This window comes from Xenopus tropicalis, chromosome 6, assembly GCF_000004195.4.
Source record: "Xenopus tropicalis strain Nigerian chromosome 6, UCB_Xtro_10.0, whole genome shotgun sequence".
NCBI classification, from domain to species: Eukaryota; Metazoa; Chordata; class Amphibia; order Anura; family Pipidae; genus Xenopus; species Xenopus tropicalis.
Window position 1 is genome coordinate 87389536 of NC_030682.2, and position 19795 is coordinate 87409330.

At 40.3% G+C, this 19795-nt stretch overlaps 1 protein-coding gene across 8 annotated transcripts in view; it reads right to left on the minus strand.

Annotated features, from left to right (window-relative positions):
• prpf4b (pre-mRNA processing factor 4B) overlaps window positions 1-14229 on the minus strand; it is a 30729-nt gene extending 16500 nt beyond the window's left edge. For all 8 annotated transcript variants that reach the window (XR_004223274.1, XR_004223273.1, XR_004223271.1 and 5 more), the window contains exons 1-4: window positions 13255-14229; window positions 10725-11891; window positions 3290-3463; window positions 478-636 (exon numbers count right to left, since the gene is read on the minus strand). Coding sequence is in view for 1 of the 8 variants with exons in the window: in XM_002936428.4 (XP_002936474.1) it covers window positions 478-636; window positions 3290-3463; window positions 10725-11891; window positions 13255-13289 (1535 nt within the window). In the remaining 7 variants the exon portion in view is untranslated. The remainder of the gene's footprint in view (window positions 1-477; window positions 637-3289; window positions 3464-10724; window positions 11892-13254) is intronic.
• Window positions 14230-19795: the final 5566 nt, after the last annotated feature.

The window sequence follows — 19795 nt, forward strand, 5'->3', positions numbered from 1 at the left end:
TAGCCTCCCTTTAATATACAATACAGTTCCCAAGAATTTTTGAAATGTAAAAAGCCAATTAAAATCCCTACATTTTTTATACTTGTTAGTCTGTTTTTGTAATCTTTTAAACACATAATATATTCAAGAGATTCCAGATTCCAGATTTCAGAACACACTAAATTGAATTCTCTCTTTTTTCATTAGGGAGGAGCAGAAGAAGAACTGGAGAGTGCAAAAATTAATGATTGAAAAATATATTGGATTTCTTATCTGAGCCTTAGCCTCTATTTTATCAACTTTAATGCATGTAAACTGCATTTGAAAAATTACAATATATTAATAAAAATATAAAGTGGAAACGTCTGGATGTTTACAATGCTCAAGGGACAACATCAGTACAGTCTGATTTTTAAAACATTATGTCTAAAATGCAGAGTTCTGATTAATCCAGATCACAAATTACAAAAACTCAAATTACATAAACAAATTACATACTTATCATCAGATGATTCTTGCTCAATTTTCATCCCCTCAGAAAGGCTTCCTTTAAACTTGTCCTCTTTATCTTTGCTTCTGCTTCTTCTTCTACGATTACGTCCCCCACGGGAATGTGACCTCCTCCTTAGACGAGATCTACTTCTTCTACCTCTTTCTCTGTTGAAAACATAAGTATATATTGAACAAAAGGATCCCTACTTTAAATACAGATTAAAAGGGAACTAAAGCCTAACTAAAGAAGTAGGCTAGAAATATTATGCATTATTTTTTGGGCATCTCTAGCAGGCTAAGCAACCACAACCCTTTGTTGTGCCTCCCCATCTTCATTTCTGCTGATTCACTGTACATGCTCTGTGCTGCTGTCACTTACCTGAGCTTAGGCACCCACTTAGAATATAAATGTGACAATATAAGGCCAATTAGTAAATAATTTAGATTTAGCAGCTATGCTGCTGTCAGTTACTTACCTTTGCCATAGACTCACAATTTAACGTATATACAGAATATAAATGTCACAATATAAAGCTGATTGGTAATACAGATAATTACTACATGACCACTCACTTCCAAATTACTGGAAGGCAGTCTCCCATAGACTCCATTTTAATCAAATAATTAAGATTTTTTAAAGGAGCACTAAAGCCTAAACTACTAAAATAAAGAAGTAGGACGGAAATGTTGTACATTGTGCTTTGGGCTTCTGTACTAGCCCAAGGCATCCACAGACCCTTAGCAGGGAAGTTCTGTGCCTCCAAACATGCCTCCAGTAGCTCCCCATCTTCTTTTCTGCTGATTCAGTTACTGAGCTTAGGGACCCACTTACAATATACTGTAAACAAAGAATATAAATGTGACAACTTGCAAATAATTTATATTATTAGTACATGGCAGCTCAGAAACCTGTGCAATTAGCATCAGAATTGAATAATTAGCCCTGTAGCATCAACTTATAAGACAGGCAAACCTCATATTTTTTGCTTGATAATTGGTGACGACCCCTAAGCTTAGCTTCTCAACAGCTGTTTAGAGCACACTGAGCATGTGGTGACCCTCTGTGACAAGTCTTAAGTCCTGGTCTGATCATTGCTGTTTTTGAGACGCTGAAACTTTAGAATGGTGCAGTAAGTACAATGTGTAAGTACAATGTATAAAATATGGCATTTTTAAGGTTTAGTCCTCCTTTAAGTCATAGGGTCTTGATACAGAAACAATAAAGCTATAACTGTCAGTAAGGGGTGCTTTCTCTCCTAATATATGAAGGCTAATTTGCATTACTGATATAAGTAATAATTTTTTTTTTCCTTATATCTCAGTACAGTCATGTGAAAAAAAGCACAACTCACATAAAAGGTAACATAATTGAAGAAAACATATAGGTGACATTATTGAATAAAAACCTAAAGTAATTGTATCTTAACTGTTTATATGCAGAATTCTTACAGTGATGTGATACTTAAGGGGGATTCTTGCATTCACAGGCCATTTCCACCCACCCACCCCCTCCCAATTAAATTTAGATCCGAGCTTTGTCATTCCGAAACCATTCATTTCTTTTCTTCAACCATTCCTTGCTGGATTTACTGGAATGTTGTATGGTCCACTTTTGATTGAGCTTCTGACAAATGGTATCATATTACCTTCAGAATCCTTTGATACAATGAAAAATTAATTTTGGATTCTATGATGGTGAACTTCTCAGGCCCTGATGCAGCACAGCAGCCCCAAAACAGAACTTTTCCACCCACCATCACACTTTTACAGTTTGTATCAGATTCTTCTGATGAAAAGCTGTCTTTGGTTTTCCTTTGGTTACTGTGATCAAATAAGATTATCTCTGCCTCATTTCTTAAGAGCACACTGTTCTCAGATGTCCTGGTCTTTGCCTAGGTGTTCATGGTGTTTAGTCTTGTCTTGCTGTTTTTTCTGGACAGCAAAGGTTTCCTCCTGAAACAAGTCCCATGTAGAGCTAATTTGTGCAGCCTATTTGTAACGGCACATTCATGCACTTTGACCAAAGTAGTGACAAGAGCTACCTGTATGTCCCATGGTAAAATTCTGGGGTTCTTCAGCGCCTTGCATTTTGTTCTTGGTCTCAATTTGCTGGGACAGCCTGGACAAGTTTGCCGATATTTCATATTCTCTACTTCTTGATGATCCTTCTTGACCAATTCTTTGGCAATCTTTTTAAATCCCCTCCCAGACTAAGACAATGATAAGCTTCTTTCTAAAGGCCTCAAATTGCGTCTTCAACCTAGACGCAGTGATGCCACACACTTCAGACATTTAGTTTAGTTTGCATTTTGTTGTTGAAATTTAATACAAGTTCTACAATGGTTTGATTCCCCTCTACCAATGCTTGAATCATTAGTACCTGATCTGGTAACAGTGATTATAATTTTAGGTATTTAAGACTTACTTTTTTTGCATCTATGCTTATTTACATTACGCAATCTACTACAAAATGTAAATAGCGCATTACATTTGGTATATTATAGCATTGTGAATAAAGATCAAATATTGATACGATAAAAAAATAATTAACATGGGGCTTACTAACTTTTTCACATGACTATATATGAGGCATGCCAACCTACAGCAATCTGGCTTTTTGTGTAACTACAAATAAACTTAGGTTGGGCTGTTGATGCAGTACTTCAGCAATATGTGCTAGTAGCACCTTTATAAGCCTTTAGTGTACAGACAAAACTGTAAAACAGTATGTAATCATGAGACTTGTTATTTTATGTAAGATCAAAAGTATCTACACTGCAGTGACAAAAGATATGATTTGTCATTCTATTATATTCACCGTCTATGGAGAGATCTGCTTCTTCTCCTAGGGGATCTGCTTCTCCTCAGTGGGGATCGTGATCTTCTTCGTGCTGGAGACCTGCTTGGTCGTCTACGAGAAGGAGACCATCTAGAAGGACTGGCTTCTTTTGCTCTATCGTGTCTTGCTGCAGTATCCTCCCTAGTTCTGGATCTGCTCAAAACATAGTTACAATAAATGATGAGTGATTAGGTCTTATTCAGTGCTGTTTAATGAGGTTCTAAACAGATAAACGTTTTTCATAAATGTGTTACTGCTGTTTTGTGCAGAAAGTTGTAGTAAAAGGGCAGAAGAAAAATGGCTAAATCTAAATAATGGGTCACTGTTTCATATAACTGCAATTCATATTTGGTTATTTTTCAGTTCTGACTTAAGATTTCTTAATTTATTAGTTTCATTTTAAATAGGTAAAAGAAAATAGAAAATAGAAATGTGGAAAAACAATATATTAGTCTCTGATTTTATGGTTGTCCACACACGTCTATGCTTTAGCGCCACCCAAATGAGCCTTTGGTTGACCAATGACCACCTGACCTATGACCTATGACACAAATAAAGACTGGAAAGCATTACATTTCTGTACATACTGTGAGAGATGCAGTGGGAAAGAGCGTTATTTGGTGTATTTCCACCAGTATTTAAGGTAGGATACAAATGGCCCAAGGTAAAATACCTGGTTTTACAGCAGGTAATGCTGTTTTGGAGTAAATCTCCTTTAAGGTTTGATTTGGCCAGCTGTAGGGAGCTGCCTGATTAGGCTGCAGGTGAGCAGCCAATAAAAGGGGTTGTGTGATTTACGGAGTTGGAATTAAACCGTGACAGTGTGAAGGTCACTCTCAGAGCAGGGCACAGAGCAGGAGGGCTGCCTGTGTTAGGAACTCCCAGAGGAGCTGGGGGTGCCACCTGCCACTGCCAGGGAGCAGAGGGAGTTCTGACCAAACGGATGAGTGCTGAGAGGGCTCAGCAAGGCTTACTGTGAAGCCTGAGTGTTCCAGAGCGTGGAAATAACCCTGGAAGGTGAGAACCCTGAAGAAGGGACATCTCAAAACCCTGAACTGTTTACGGAACTGTCTTTATGTTTCTGTTGGGAAGAATGGGCCCTTAATAAACCTGAGTTTTGCCTGAAGACTTGGTGTCCCTGTCTCTATGCTCCAGATCCTCTGCATGCCTGCCTGCCTGCCTACCAATGCTAATTCCCCCAAAATTGCGTGTACAGGCATTCAGCATGTCACATATGGTGTCCTGATGCGGGCACTAAGGAGCTGTTAAAGAGACATACATGTTTAAAGGGCTACTGAACGTTTCCCTAAGAGACTGAGACAAAATTGGCGCCAGTGAGTGACTGGTTTGCTGAAGGCAAGAGGTGCCATAGAGTGGCAAAACTGCACCATGATGACTGGTGGTCACAGTTTCTAGCAGACTGGATGAGAGTCTGTGAGCCCAGAGGGAAAGAGGCAACAAGTGTTGCATTGCAAGGAGCAGAAAAGGCTCCCTGTGTGTTTTCTAACCAAGAGACTGAGTTTTGTGTTCTACAGCGAGATTTGTTCCAGGATTCCTTAAAGGAACAGCGGTGTGTGGACTTGCAACAGACGGCAAAGGAAGTGACGGAGACTTTGCGAGTGGCAAAGGTGGTCGCTTCATCTGGATGCAAGCCAGGAAAAGTGTTCCAAAGAGGTTTTGGAAAAGGCCAAAGAGATGGTGCCCCAAGGTTGGAGCCTGGGCAGGTGGCGCAAGTGCAGCGTGCCAAGGAGCGTGGCAATGCTGGTTCCACATGCTGGTCTGGAAAGGTTGGCCAGAGTTCATCCCCAGCAGTTCCAGAAAGTATACCCTACAGGAATGGTAAGACTGTTCTTAAAGGGGTGGTGGAAAGGGAATGGTATGCTGGTGGGGTGAAGGACTGGGACTGTGTGCTTAAAGGCAAGGTCCTGAGAGCTGAGGTACAGCAAGAGTTAAGTGCATGGGGAGAGTGCACTGTGTCTCTTAAAGGGAAGGTTGAAAAATCAATTGAAGTAAAAGTGGATGGGATCCAATTATGGGTCACACTGGATGCTAAGTTAACCACGTCTAAGGTTTTGCATGAAACCCTGATGTTTGTTTTATCCCCGCAAGAGATCCCAAAGATACAAGAGCTTCCTAATAAACCAACTGTCTGTGTGACTTTTGAAACAACAAGAGGGACAGTTGACCACTCACTTGTGGTTGTTGAGGACATTGATGTGGAAATTATTCTGGGAACAGACTTTCCTCTATTCTGGGAGTTATGGGGGAATGACAAATCTTTGGTTGAGGGGCAAACAAACCAGTTGGCTAATGGTTGTTCTATGCAAAATGTTAACTGTAATTCTGTTGAGAAATGTCCAGATGTGGGTAATGAGAGTGTGACTGTGGGGTGTGAGGTAACACCCATGGTACAAAGTTTAGGGGTGACCCCTGGTATTAATGTTCCCCTAGAGAGGGTGAATGAGGTAATTCACAGTGGGAAACAACTGAATGTAAAGGAGGAATGTTTGCAAGAAGATTTCTTAAGTAAAAAGTGTGCCAGCGTTATGCCTGAGGTAAAGGGAGTAGGGGTGACCCCCAATGTAAATGTGTCCCTAGCAGGTGTGACTGATGCAGTGAGTGTAAACTGCTCTGAGTCTGATAAAACAGAACAAAATGTTACCAGTGTGAATGGTAATGATTGTGCAGCTTTGTTGCAAAAAGATGTTGCAACTGATGCAAGTGAGAGTCTGCATGTAGAACTGCTGAGCAGAGTGTGCTCAAGTTCTTCAGTGAACAAAGGGTTAAAGCCATGTGTTGAGAGTAACTCTTTGTTGCCTGGCTGCAGCGCATCTCCTGAAGGTCTTAAAGGGGCTGAGGGTACTAATGAGCAATCTCTGTCAACGGCTTTAGCGAAGTTGACTGAGCTAATTGAAAGGGAAAGATGCACCTACTGTTATGGTACTGGGCATGTTACTGCTAAGTGTCCTGTATATGCGGCAATGCAAAGGTCACTAGAAGCCTATAAGGAGTGCTGGGGAAGTAAGGCACCTGAAAGTGTGTTCAGTGAGAAGTCAGGTGAACTTCCTGAGCTTATTAAAGGTCAAGCTGTGTGTGTGAACAGAGCTGATGGCGATATTGAAGTAAAAATTGGTAACATGGCGGTGAATGGTGGTAAGCCAAACAGTGTGTCTGAGGAGGTAAATGAGGAAAAGGTAAAACTACCTCCTGATTCTGTGTGTGAGGATGTGTCGGCCACAGAACTGGTCTCCAGTGAGCTGAATTGTGTGAGAGTGGAAACCCAATGTGCTGGAGAGAAAAATGTCATGACTGAAAAGTGTGCTTTGTTACCTGAAGGGTTAATGCAAAGTGAGAATGTCTCCCTGTTGGGTGGTTGTGAGTCCACCTGGGAGTGCCTTAAAGGTGAGGTGAAAAACAAGCCCTGCACCATGTATGACTTGTCTGAGAGTGTGTGCAAAGTGGAACCGGTAAATTGCACCTTTTGCTATGCCCCAGGTCATACTGCTGACTCTTGTCCTTTTGAGCGGTCTGCCACTGTAGCTGCCCAGCTGGTGGAGACAATGGAACAGTACTTTAAAACTAATGAGTCATTGTGTGAGCAAGATGATACAGGTGGAGGTTCCCATTCCATTGATAGCAAACTCTTAGAGGTACCTGATGAGACAGGTGAATGGGTTGAGCTGACTGAGTATCAGGTTTTGAGTGAAAATGGAACTGAGTATTCCGAGGTAATTGGCAGCCACATTGCCAATGAGAGTAAGTCAGATGGAGTGACTGTGGAGGAAAGTGGAGTTACTTTGAAGCTTCCTCCTAATCAGTGCTGTGAGGTTCTGGGCACCCCAGATTCTGTCTGCAGTGAGAACCTGGTGATGAATCAAGTGACTGAGGAATGTCTTAAAGGCAAAGTAGTGAGGTCTTTGCCAAATGCTGTGGAAGGAGATGTTCACACAGAAAATGTGAGTTTGGCAGAGAATGTTGATACAAATGATGCCAAATGTGTGCTAGATGTGAACACTGAGTGTGTACCAGGCTGTGTGACACAAGACAATGTGCGAGAAGTGACAAATGCTACTAGATGGCAGGGTGCATCTGGTGAGCAAAAGCTTAAAGGCAAAGACAAATGTTTGCTAGTAAACCTAGTGTTGCAGGCCGAGGAAGAGCCCACTGTAGGTTTTGAAGCGGTGAGTGATAAAATGCTGTGCGTGCATGATTTTGACAAAAATGGTGAGGCATGGGTGTCTGACAGTGTTGGCAAAAGCCTAGCCTCGGTTTCTTCCCCATTGGATGAGAAGCAGAAGAAGAAAGTGTGTGTGGCTACTCGCATAGATACACATGTGTTAGATCCCGGAGATATAGGCAATAAGGCTGCCTTAAAGGGTTCTTTCAAAGGTGAACCACCACTTTCCATTGATGGTAATAAAGTGGAAAATAAGCCTGAAACTACAGAGGCAAGTTTACCGGCAGAATGCGTGTCTGTGCATGATAAAGATGACTCGACTAACTCAGATGTGATAACCCTGTTGAGTGAAGCGATGCAGGAGTATGAAAGAGGGTCACTAATGCCTGAGAGAAAGGACTTGCAGAAAAGCATGTGTGTGTACTCTCAGACTGAGATGAGGGTGTTGGATTTTTTCCATGCTGGGAAAGTCATGCTTAAAAGGGGGTATGATTGGCACCTGCTGGTGTAGTGAAAAGCTTCTCCCTATCCCTTTAACAAAACACAAAGTGGAGAGACTTGAAATAGAAATCCCTTTAAGAGAAAGAGAGTTTCTATTGGGGTTGCAAGGTGTTTCGCCCCTGGGTCAAAACAAAGGGGGGGGGGATATGTGAGAGATGCAGTGGGAAAGAGTGTTATTTGGTGTATTTCCACCAGTATTTAAGGTAGGATACAAATGGCCCAAGGTAAAATACCTGGTTTTACAGCAGGTAATGCTGTTTTGGAGTAAATCTCCTTTAAGGTTTGATTTGGCCAGCTGTAGGGAGCTGCCTGATTAGGCTGCAGGTGAGCAGCCAATAAAAGGGGTTGTGTGATTTACGGAGTTGGAATTAAACCGTGACAGTGTGAAGGTCACTCTCAGAGCAGGAGGGCTGCCTGTGTTAGGAACTCCCAGAGGAGCTGGTGGTGCCACCTGCCACTGCCAGGGAGCAGAGGGAGTTCTGACCAAACGGATGAGTGCTGAGAGGGCTCAGCAAGGCTTACTGTGAAGCCTGAGTGTTCCAGAGCGTGGAAATAACCCTGGAAGGTGAGAACCCTGAAGAAGGGACATCTCAAAACCCTGAACTGTTTACGGAACTGTCTTTATGTTTCTGTTGGGAAGAATGGGCCCTTAATAAACCTGAGTTTTGCCTGAAGACTTGGTGTCCCTGTCTCTATGCTCCAGATCCTCTGCATGCCTGCCTGCCTGCCTGCCTGCCTGCCTACCAATGCTAATTCCCCCAAAATTGCGTGTACAGGCATTCAGCATGTCACAATACCTTTTAAAGACAAAGTGATCTGACTAAGTTTTGGAAGGTTACTACATATGTACTATGGTTTCACAATTCATTTTTAACAGTTAAGTATGAACAGAATGTAGTGTAACTGTTTTTCTGCAGACTGTTTAAGAGATTATAAGGACATTCTGGAGAGCCACTATCTATATGGTCACCATAGGTCAAAACCAATTTCACCTTTTAATAATAGTAGGAAGAAAAACAATGAAAGATCACAATTCTTATATTGTGTGAAACTACTAAATTGTCTTAACACAAATATCCTCATCTGTCCCATAGTCCTCCTGTAGTAATATAATGCCAGCATAAGTATTAAACTTAATAGCTATGGTTTGGTCTGTCATTTAGCATGCCTGGCTAAAGGCAGAAAGTAATTAAAAACTTTATGTATATTATGTACACGCTTGGAGGTGTTACTGGCCACTTATATAGTGATGTCATCAGCCAGTTTATGGTGCCAGTGGGTCTTTGTGTGCTGTTTATTTACTTTGAAAGAGGCTATTAATTATTATTAAAAGAAAAAAAAAAAAGAAACTTACTACCACCCTATGGTGTCAGATCAACCAAATGCACCCTTCAATTTGGATGTAATAGCATGGGTTAAAATATAATATAAACGATACAAAAATCTTATGTGTAAACTACACAAAAAAGTTTACTACTCGACACACTTGTCAGAAGGGAACGCTGTCTGCTGTGTCTTCATCCATTGAGATGAATTCTGATGGTGTCAGAGACTTTTTTCTTATTGAAATACACTGACTGATGCAAATGGAACAAAACACTCAATCCATCTTTATCTGATCTGACTATACATTACAGCCCATGAAGATCAGATTTTGTAGGATCCTACAAAATCTCATGGTGTTGAATGCTGTTGCTTAACAAGAACAGAAAATCTAATCATTATCTCTCATGGAGTTTAGCCCTAATATGTATCAAATGCATATATTCAAATAAAAAAGTCAAAATGGAATTAAAGGTATTTAGTTCTTTAGACCACTAAAGTCATTGTAGTAGCAATGCTGTATCATTTCAAACAAAGTGAATCTGGATAGTCCGTGATCTGGCTTTATTTTACAATTCCTCTCTTCCCTTCTGCTAAAATATTTGAAACCAATGGCTTATCTGAGCCAAATGATCAAGTTAAAACGGTGGGTATATAATCCGTTAGACCACATCAATAAGCCAATGTGGTCCCTGATCCAATGGGAAAATCAAACCAGCCCAGTCGACACCTGCCCGATTTTCAGTCAGATATCGATTAGGAGGCCCCATACATGGGTAGATAAGCTGCTGAATTTGTCTAAAGGACTCAAATCAGCAGTTTAATTCTGCCCCTGTATGGCCATCATTACATTTTATTGTTATTTTTAAACTGCTTATCTTTCTTATCTGGCCCCGATCTGTGAAACTGCTGCCTGATCACTATGCAGAACAAAAACAAAGTAAATACTTTAAAAACCAAACAAAAAAAAAACGACGATTAACTGTGAGTTGTCTAAGGGCTCTGGCACACGGGGGAGATTAGTCGCCCGCGATTAACTCCCTGTTCGCAACGGGGCGATTTCCGGAAATCGCGCCGCCGCGTCTGCCATCCCGCCGGCGACTTACATGTTCGCCGGTGGGATGGCAGGGGTAGGCAACTCGGGGAGATTAGTCGCCCGCGAACAGGGAGTTAATCGCGGGCGACTAATCTCCCCCGTGTGCGAGAGCCCTTAAAATACTGCTGTCTCAATCATAGTAAACAACATTTAAACAGATTAACAGTAGTGGTTATATTGTTTGCTTTGCCTTTGGCAAGCTTCTGCTATTTATATGAAATGTTTATGTTGTCAATAAAATATTTGAACTGAATCACCTACCCAGTAATACATTTAATCCTATTGGTCATTTAAATAAAACTTAATTTAAATATTACCTGGGAGAAGATAGCCTCCTTCTTTCTGGTTCTCTTCTTTTTCTTTCAACAGATTTGCTCTTAGCTCTCCGAGTGGGGGACTGTATCCTTGGTGGAGATTGTTTACTTTTGCGATCATGAACAGGTGGAGATCTACTGTGTCTCATAGCTCTATCACGCTGTTTAGGAGAAAGGCTTCTGGCCTTTGGACTCCGTGCTGGTCTACGCCCAGGTGATCTGTTTTCCTTCCCAGAAGAAGCATCTTTTGATGGAGACTTTAGAGGCTTTCTATCTCTGTCTGAATCAGACCTCCTGGGTTTCTTCTCCTTTGATTTTGACCGCCTCTCTTTTGATTTGCTCCTTCTAGAAACAGGAGATTTTGACTTTTTCGTTCTCTCTCTGCTTTTACTCTCACTGGCCACTGGTGATTTCTTTCTGTCTCTTGACTTCATTCTTTCTTCTTGAGGTGATTTTGTTTTTATATTCTTTTCTGGTGACTGGCGACGAAGGGCTGGCGACCTTCTTGGCTGATCTTCTGACTTACTTCTTTTTGCTGGACTTTTAGATTTTCTTCTCTCCTTTGATTTGCCACTTGGTATTTTTTCTTTAACAGCTTCAGAAATGGTTTTGTTTTTTTTCTTTTCTGATTTATGTTTTGCCTTCTCTTCGGTCTTACTCGTGCTTCTTCTCTTGGAGGCAGTTTTGGAAACAAGATCATGCTTTCCCTTGGCATTTGACTTGGAAGTTTTTTTACCATTGCGGGCTTTTTCGTTAATCTCACCTTCCTCTTCAGATCCAGAGTTATAACCCTGCAATATTAACCCCATGCCAGACTGAACTTTTCCCTCCATTAATTCATTATCAAGTTCAGCTTTTATCATAGCACGCTGTTTTTCTAAGTCTTCCAACAAAGCAAAGTCATCCAGTTTTGCCCTCTTTGTAGGGGAAACATCCTCTTTCTCAATATTTCCAGAATCTTTTCTTTTGTGCTTTTTGTGCTTATGTTTATGTTTGTGTTTTTTATCTTTCTCCTCCTCTGAAGAATGTTTATGTTTCTTGTGCTTGCTCCGATGTTTGTGTTTCTTTTTCTTGTGTTTGCTGTGCTTGTTCAGGGGCTGCTGTTCTTCTTCTGAGACCTCTCCATTTTCCTCTACTCCACTTCTCTCTGATGTGTCAGCATCTTCCATTCTGCAAATAGGTAATAAGTGATTTCATTTAAAACACATTTTAACTACCACACTCTAACAAAACATGTCAATTATTATTTTCCATTAATGTGCAAAGCTGTTATATTGCAAATCAGAAATTTCCTTTTAAAAACTAATTTTAATGACCAATATTAAAAAAAAAATAACTAAATTGTGCCTTACTATAAAAAAAACTCTTCAGCTGCAACCCAAACATACATTTTTAATTAAGTTGTATTAACTTAAGAAAAACGCCATCAGTAACTAAATAAGAAGAGCACTGGAAAATTTGGCTTTTAGGGCCGTGACAGACCATCCCACCGGCTAGAATGTAAATCGCCAGTGGGATGGCATACCCGGCGCCGAAATCGCCGAAGTTTCCTCTCAAGGCAACTTTGGCAAATCCCCGTGCCTCGTATGCCATCCCACCAGAGATTTATATTCTAGCCGGTGGGATGGCATTTTGGAGAGATTAGTCGCCCGTGGCAAGGGAGATTTGTCACGGGCGACTAATCGCCCAATCTGTCATGGCCATTAAAGTTAACAGCTGAGGCTTTTTGCTGCCCCTGGTAACTGCCCGCTCCCTGGTGCTTGAGGCAAGGTGCTCACCCTGCTTACTGGATAGGTTGAACAACATGCCACTAATGGAACAATCTGTTTTTTTGGGGCCCAAATAGACAAACAGATGTTGGCCTGTCTATTTATGTAAACCATAGTGTTATGACATGAAAGTTAGAAAGAAAAGGACATTTTTTTTATTGGTTTCAAACTCAACAACAAAAATTACATTGGGCAGGTATAATTGCAAAACATGATAGAAAATGGCATAAGTTTATAAATCAAAGCTTTAATACAGCAGGAATTATTGAATTTTAGCAGCAATCTGCTGCTTGGGGACATTTTAGTTCAACAGGTTGAGGGCCACAAATCCGACAAAATATCAATAGAGGTGCCAGTACAAACAAGTAACCTTAAATAACTACACTTTAAAGACAATGCAAAACAGTATTTTAAGACGCGTACAGAAATCTAGTATTACGTCAGGATGTTTGTGATTTCTCTCTCACTAGTTCTTGCTTCAATATGTAACAGCCACCCACCCATTCCAAGCCAATTCCACAGCACTGGCAAGCAGGAGAGTTCGTAGCAATAGCGTATTTAAGAAATAAACTATAATTTGCTGTAGGAACTCTAAGTAGTAAATAATCCTGTCTACCTCCCCCTCCCCCTTTCAGAGAATGGCGGCGAGGCCTTTTCAGAACCTAAAAACAAAAGGAGCCAGAATAAAGAGCCCTAGCATATTTCAAGGGCCCGTACCGGCAACCCATGCACAATTCGCCAATCCACGTTATAACGAGACTTACTCAGCGTCCCGTAGCTCCGAACCCACATCGGCCATGTCCCTCGCTTGCTAAACACTTCGGAGGAGACGAGGTTACGGGGAGCGGAAAGGGAAAAGTAGCGTCACTTCCGTCGCTGGCAAAAGTGACTTCCTGCTCAAAATAGCGAATGGGTATATTTTTTGTAGTTGTTGATGTTTGTGTGTTGTAAAACATTGCCAAAAGGCTACGTGTGTTATTTAGCCACAGTTCCCCAACAGCGAAATGGAGAAATAAGAAAGTTGAAAATCCGCAGCAGTCCGAGCATTAGTTACCAGGACCCCTCCATCCTGTAGTTTTCTAGCTGTCCATAATTTTCAGTGATAGTCCCACTCTGCCTCTGATTTTGACGCTCTGCCGCGAAAATACAGCTGCGTTTAAAATGTGACTGCGAATAGCTTAAAAAAAAGTACCTGCAGCAGTTTTTATGGTTTTCAAGTAAAACGGACTGCAAATTGTCTCAGAATATAATTGTAGCAAACAAAGATGCAGCAATGGATATTTTATAACTAATCCAAATCTATTATGAATTACATAAATAAAATCTGTTAATCATGTTTTGTTTTGTTTATTTAAATCAAACATGTAATGTGCTGATTTTTTTTATAGTTCTATGATCCCCTGCTCTCAGGGGTGACCCAGTTATATCATTTTCATGCCCTGCTGTTAATAGTCTACAAGGATTGTGCTGTAGCTGATTTTAATACACTAGTAGTTTAATGCATATAGATTAGGTTCTCATCACAATTATATGACTTGATAGCAATATTTTCCATGTAATATTCCTTGCAAAAAAAATCACTCATATAGTCCATACCTGATCTACTGTGCTGTATTTATCTGTATTTATTATTATACTTTGTATTTATCTATTATCTTATTAACACCCTGTTTGTATTAATGTATTCTACTGTACAGCGCTGCGTACATAAGTAGCGCTTTATAAATAAAGATATTCATACAAATTGCACAGTTGTTATGGATTAAAATGGTGCTTTAATGTAGAATGTTACATTTAGACTGGCCACAACAAAAGCCATGCAATTCATTTGGGCATCATGCTACTGGTGGACAGGGCTCTTCACCCAGAAGCCCCAAAATTGCATTGTTTTAAGGTGGAATTGTAATGGTGGAGTTGGCCATTGCTGGAGCTGGGGAGCCTTAGAGGGACTGCTGGTGCACTTGTAGTGGAGGAGGGTTGCTGGCCTCTGGTGGTGCCGCAACAGGTTGGGAAGGTTTAAAGGGACTGTTGGTGGACTTGCAGTGGAGGAGGGTGGCCGACCAATGGTGGCGCTGTGCAGCAAGCTGGAGGGAACCTCTGGTAAAATGTTATCCTTAGACCGAATTCTAATTTTCACAGTACTAATTCATGTTACATCGCATGCAGGCAAGAAAACAGCGGAGACAGACAGGAAATACAGAAGATTTCATTTATATTTGCCATTTCCCCTATAAGCTGAACTGCCCTTGAGTTACTCCCTCTTCTATCCCATTGACACTACAAAGTCCCTGGCCATGTTCCAATGGAAATACAATAAGTTAAGACTAATTTTCTTAAATTTGTCAAGAAATACCTTGACGTCATATTCCAGTCTTATCCTCTGTCCTAAAAGTCTCAGGAGCCATCCAGTACAGGGTCCTACTGGCTTCATAACATTTACATGTTACCAGGTCCAATTCTCAGCACAGATGAAAATCAGCTGAAATGACATATTGCATGCATGAGGCAATTTCATTCTTCAAATTCTATAAGATAAAAACTACTACCTAGCAACAGAAGACAACAGTGAAGAATTAAGAAGGCAAATTGTATACTTGTATAATGTAAATTGTATATTGAATACTTCTTAAAAAGACACCAGTTAAGTGAATGCAGAAACCCCACTAACACCTGATATTTGAATATCATTTATTATCCCAACACATAAAAATTAATAAAAATCATATACAGTGTACTATAAAAAGTATACAGAATTATTTCTGTATATTAAAATGAGTGTATAATTCACTGAAGACCCCTTGTCTAACTGGGGCAATTCAGCAAGTCTCTGATTTATAACCTGTACTTATTTATGCTGTTTATGTATTTTTATACATATTTATTGTTTCATTATATAAAACAATGAAAGCCTGAGTTGGGTGCTAACTTATTAGGCACCCCCTTGACTCTAATGACTTACATATTAGCCTGGACTTTTGCACTTTTCGCACACTGCGAAGTTGAACTGTAACTCTTGCACATTATCATGCCAACTATTTGGCCATGGTTCTACATTGCACTACATACATTTCAATTATTGCATTATTGTGTTCATTTATTTTATTATTTTATTCTTAACTTCTTAACTTCTTATATTCTACATTATTCTAATTTGAGGTCAATAATAGTAGTCGTCTAAGCATTTCACTGCATATCATAATTGTATGACTGTGTATGTGACAAATAAAATTTGAATTTGAATTTGGACTGAGAGTCCTTTTTTTCATAAACAGTGCTGGAGTCATTTTCAGTATAGTAAGCCATCACCACCTTCCCCTAGTTTCCCAGGGATTCCTTTTAGACTTAGCACATGTGTAGTGCAGAACTCTTTAAAATAGCTTTGTACTGCATGTGCCAAGTCTGAAAGTGTAGGCCACAGGGGGTACCTGGGATGTGAAATGACAGCAACCTGTCCTTCTGAAAACTACCACTGGGCCGGGAACCTTTTTCAAAAAGGAGAAGCGCGAGTTCTATTAGAGTCACTTAGGATGCATAACAAATTAGCATCCCCAGAGACTCAAGCTTGTCCTTTATATTGGTACTTAGTATACATTGAGTGAATGGCCTAAAGACAATAGCCTTTTATGAGTGTTAGTGTAATTAACTAAAAGACACCATTTCTGGTTAAAAGCTAGAAATTTTGCTCTTAAAGTTTTCCATCCCTGGTAAAGTGCCACCTGATGCAAGGCAGAAGAGCTAAGTTTTGGCTGCATGGTCAGTCCAGGATCATTTGACAGGTGTTAGGAAAAGAAATATGGAATTTAGATTGTAAGGCAGGTAATGATGTGAATAATTAATAATCTCTGTTACAGCACAGCATGATTACATCTGTATTATATAAAAAAGGATAATAATATATAAAAGGGGGCATGGGAACATTGCTGCAAATGTTCTTGCTTTGTGCAGATTTGAGAATTGCTAGGGTTGCCGCCTTTTTTTAAATCTAATATCGGTCTGAAGTGGGGGTTGGGGCAGTGATTTCACTAGGGGCTAGGGAAATGGTAGAGGAGGCTAGAGTCATGTGTGAAAACAATTTTTGAAACCTGAACCCTACCTAAACCCATTGCCAAATACCAGCACCAGCCTTAGCTGGTGGATTACCATCTGGACTGGTCAATTATTGTCTGGATTGTAATTCTACTTCTAGCAGGCAGTGGCTTGAAGTGGGATCTGTCAGGAGCACCCAATTACAAAAAATTGTGAGCAAAAAGGATTGCTGCAAATGGGGAGTTAGTAATTGTCCTGTTTATAGAAAATAAATAAAATTGCTTACCTTTCTCTGAAGATGCCCATGTGCACTGGCATACGTAGGTCAAACTAAAAGAAGCATACAAATCCATTTAAATGAGCACATATCTAATATATGAAATTTCCAACCTCAGCAAAAAAACAAAGCAGGCATAACAAAAAAAACCACAAAACTACCATATATAGACTTTTTTGTTTTTTTAAACAACATAGTTTCACAGATAGCAAGTTCTAGAAAAGGTATATGTGAAAGCTGGTAAGATTTAAAAACTTAAATTACTTCAATGGGAGAGCAGTTGGATATGGCTCATTCAGACACATTGTTTAAAAAATAAGGAATTTATTTTAACATGATATCTATAAACTGTTTTATTAATAGGAATTGTCTCTGTCTGCTACCATGAATTTTTACCTATTATGTTTGCTTGAAGACTTATATTTGAAAAAACTTTTTTGGCATCTTCAGGGAAAGGTAAAAATGTACTTCTTTCCCATAAATAGGGATAGTTACTATCTTGCAAGTTAATTGTGATGTAATTAATGTAAGCAATATGATCTTGTGGACTCTTTAATTGCTTAAAGGAATAACGCCATGGGAAAACATGTTTTTTTCAAAATGCATCAGTTAATAGAGGTTCTCCAGCAGAATCCTGCATTAAAATCTGTTTGTTAAAAGTGCAAACAGATTTTTATATATATTTCACATGGGCTAGCCATATTCTTCATTTCCCAGGGTGCCACAGCCATGTGACTTGTGCTCTGATAAACTTCAGCATTGGCACTACAGCTGCGGAAGATGTTAGTGGAGCTACAGACAACACTCCAAGGCGATATAAAAAATCTTGCAACAGACTTCAGATAGGAAATATAGGGCCTAGGAAATACATGGCACATATTGAGGTAAATATGGGGGAATTTGCAGAGGCCCACAGTGACCTAACAGACACTTACACTAAAGTACAAAGTGACTTGAAAGTCAGGGAAACTGCAGAATATCTAGGTTTTGCTCCAAGGTTTAGTTGAAATATCCTGCATCTATACATCTGCCCTGTTTGAATTTAAATAGCTTCTTTAAACTATATACTGTCATAACATTCTCACCATAAATACAAGTGGTTAGTAAATAATGTTAAGCTGGTATATGGACTGGAATTTGCATGTGAATAGGCAGTTTATGGTTGTTAATTTTTAGCTGTCTGTGGTGAGTTCACTGGGCAATGCAATTCTGTTTTTTGGGTGTGGTGCCATTGGGTGTGGTACCATTATATTTTATAGGCTTCATGGCCCCAATGACATGGGATTTGATGTTAGTGCAACAGAGAAATGATCTCCTGGTAAGATTTAAGCTTAAGCATGGTGGCTTGAGAGAGATCCAAATATGTTTCAAGCTGTTGGAATTTGAATTGACTTAGGAAAGCCTCTCTAGGTCAGTCCCTTTATTACGCAGTACTTTCAAGTCATTTTGTACCCTCATCCCAGTCCCCAACAAATCAAAACCTAAAGACATCACTTATAAAGAAGTAGAACAAACCATAAAAGATCTCACACCAAACAAATCCCTAGACCCAGACAGCTTTATTAATGCTTATTACAAGTTATACATTACTGATTCTTTTGTATTATAAATATCCAAACCCACCTTCCTATGTGCGCAAATGGAAATCAGAATTTAATACTAAACTTTCATAAGAGTGGAGTAAAATTTTCGAAACAAACATAAAGTGTTCTATTAGCAAATAATACCAAGAATCTTATTATACAGTATTTTATATATATCTTCTTATATTTTACTAACTTTCTGGTATCGAACTCCAACAGTGTTAAATAAGATGGGTCGGATACCTTCAGATACCTGCTGGAGATGTGAAACAGAGGAGGGAAACTTAGACCAGGGGTTGGGAACCTTTTTGGCTGAGAGAGCCATAAACACCACATATTTTAAAATTAATTCCGTGAGAGCCAAACAATATGTTTGGCCGTGGATGCTTCGGGGCAAGGTAGGGTGGGTCCCAAGGATGCCAGATGCGGATGCGATGCAGAGGAGGGCGTGGCCTGTGTTCGGTGGATAGAAGACGTGTTCTAAGGCTTAGAACACGTCTTCTATCCGCCGAGCGCAGGGGCAAGTTAGGGTGGGTGCCAAGGATGCCGGATGTGGATGCGATGCGGAGGAGAGCGCAGGACACGTCTCCCGTTATTTTTTTTTTATTAAAGATTTGTCAGCGAGCCAGATGCAGCCATCAAAAGAGCCACATTTGGCTCCCGAGCCATAGGTTCCCTACCCCTGCACTAGACTATCCTTCCTCCTCCCACTTGTAGCATGTTTTTTCGTAATCTTGTCTTCTGCATATTGGCGGTTGGTGTATCCTAACCGACTGACTGAAACACTCAGGGTTACAGCCTGCTGCTTGCCCCAAGCCCTATATAACTAGGGGGGCTGTCTTTTAAAGGGCATTTTCCCGCCATTTTTAAAATGGAATGAAGCTCAGTGTAACTGTCAGATCAATTGTAAACTCTGCTGTTTTGCTTGGTTTAACCCAGTCTCCATTTCTCCATTTCACACCTCTGTGAAATGCCTAAGATATAATTACCCCTTATTGGGGGCAGAACAGCCCTATTGGGTTTATTTAATGGTTAAATCAGGGGTAGGGAACCTATGGCTCGGGAGCCAAATGTGGCTCTTTTGATGGCTGCATCTGGCTCGCTGCCAAATCTTTAATAAAAAAAAAAATAACGGGGGGCATGTCCTGCGCTCGGCAGATAGAAGACGTGTTCTACGCCCTCCTCTCCATCGCATCCGCATCTGGCATCCTTGTGACCCACCCTACCTTGCCCCGAAGCATCCACGGCCAAACATATTGTTTGGCTCTCACGGAATTCATTTTAAAATATGTGGTGTTTATGGCTCTCTCAGCCAAAAAGGTTCCTGACCCCTGGTCTAGTGGAACGGCGCCTGCCTTACACCGATGGGCCTTGAGTTCGATTCCCGCCTGGGAGCCCTGCAAATTAAGCAGAGACCCT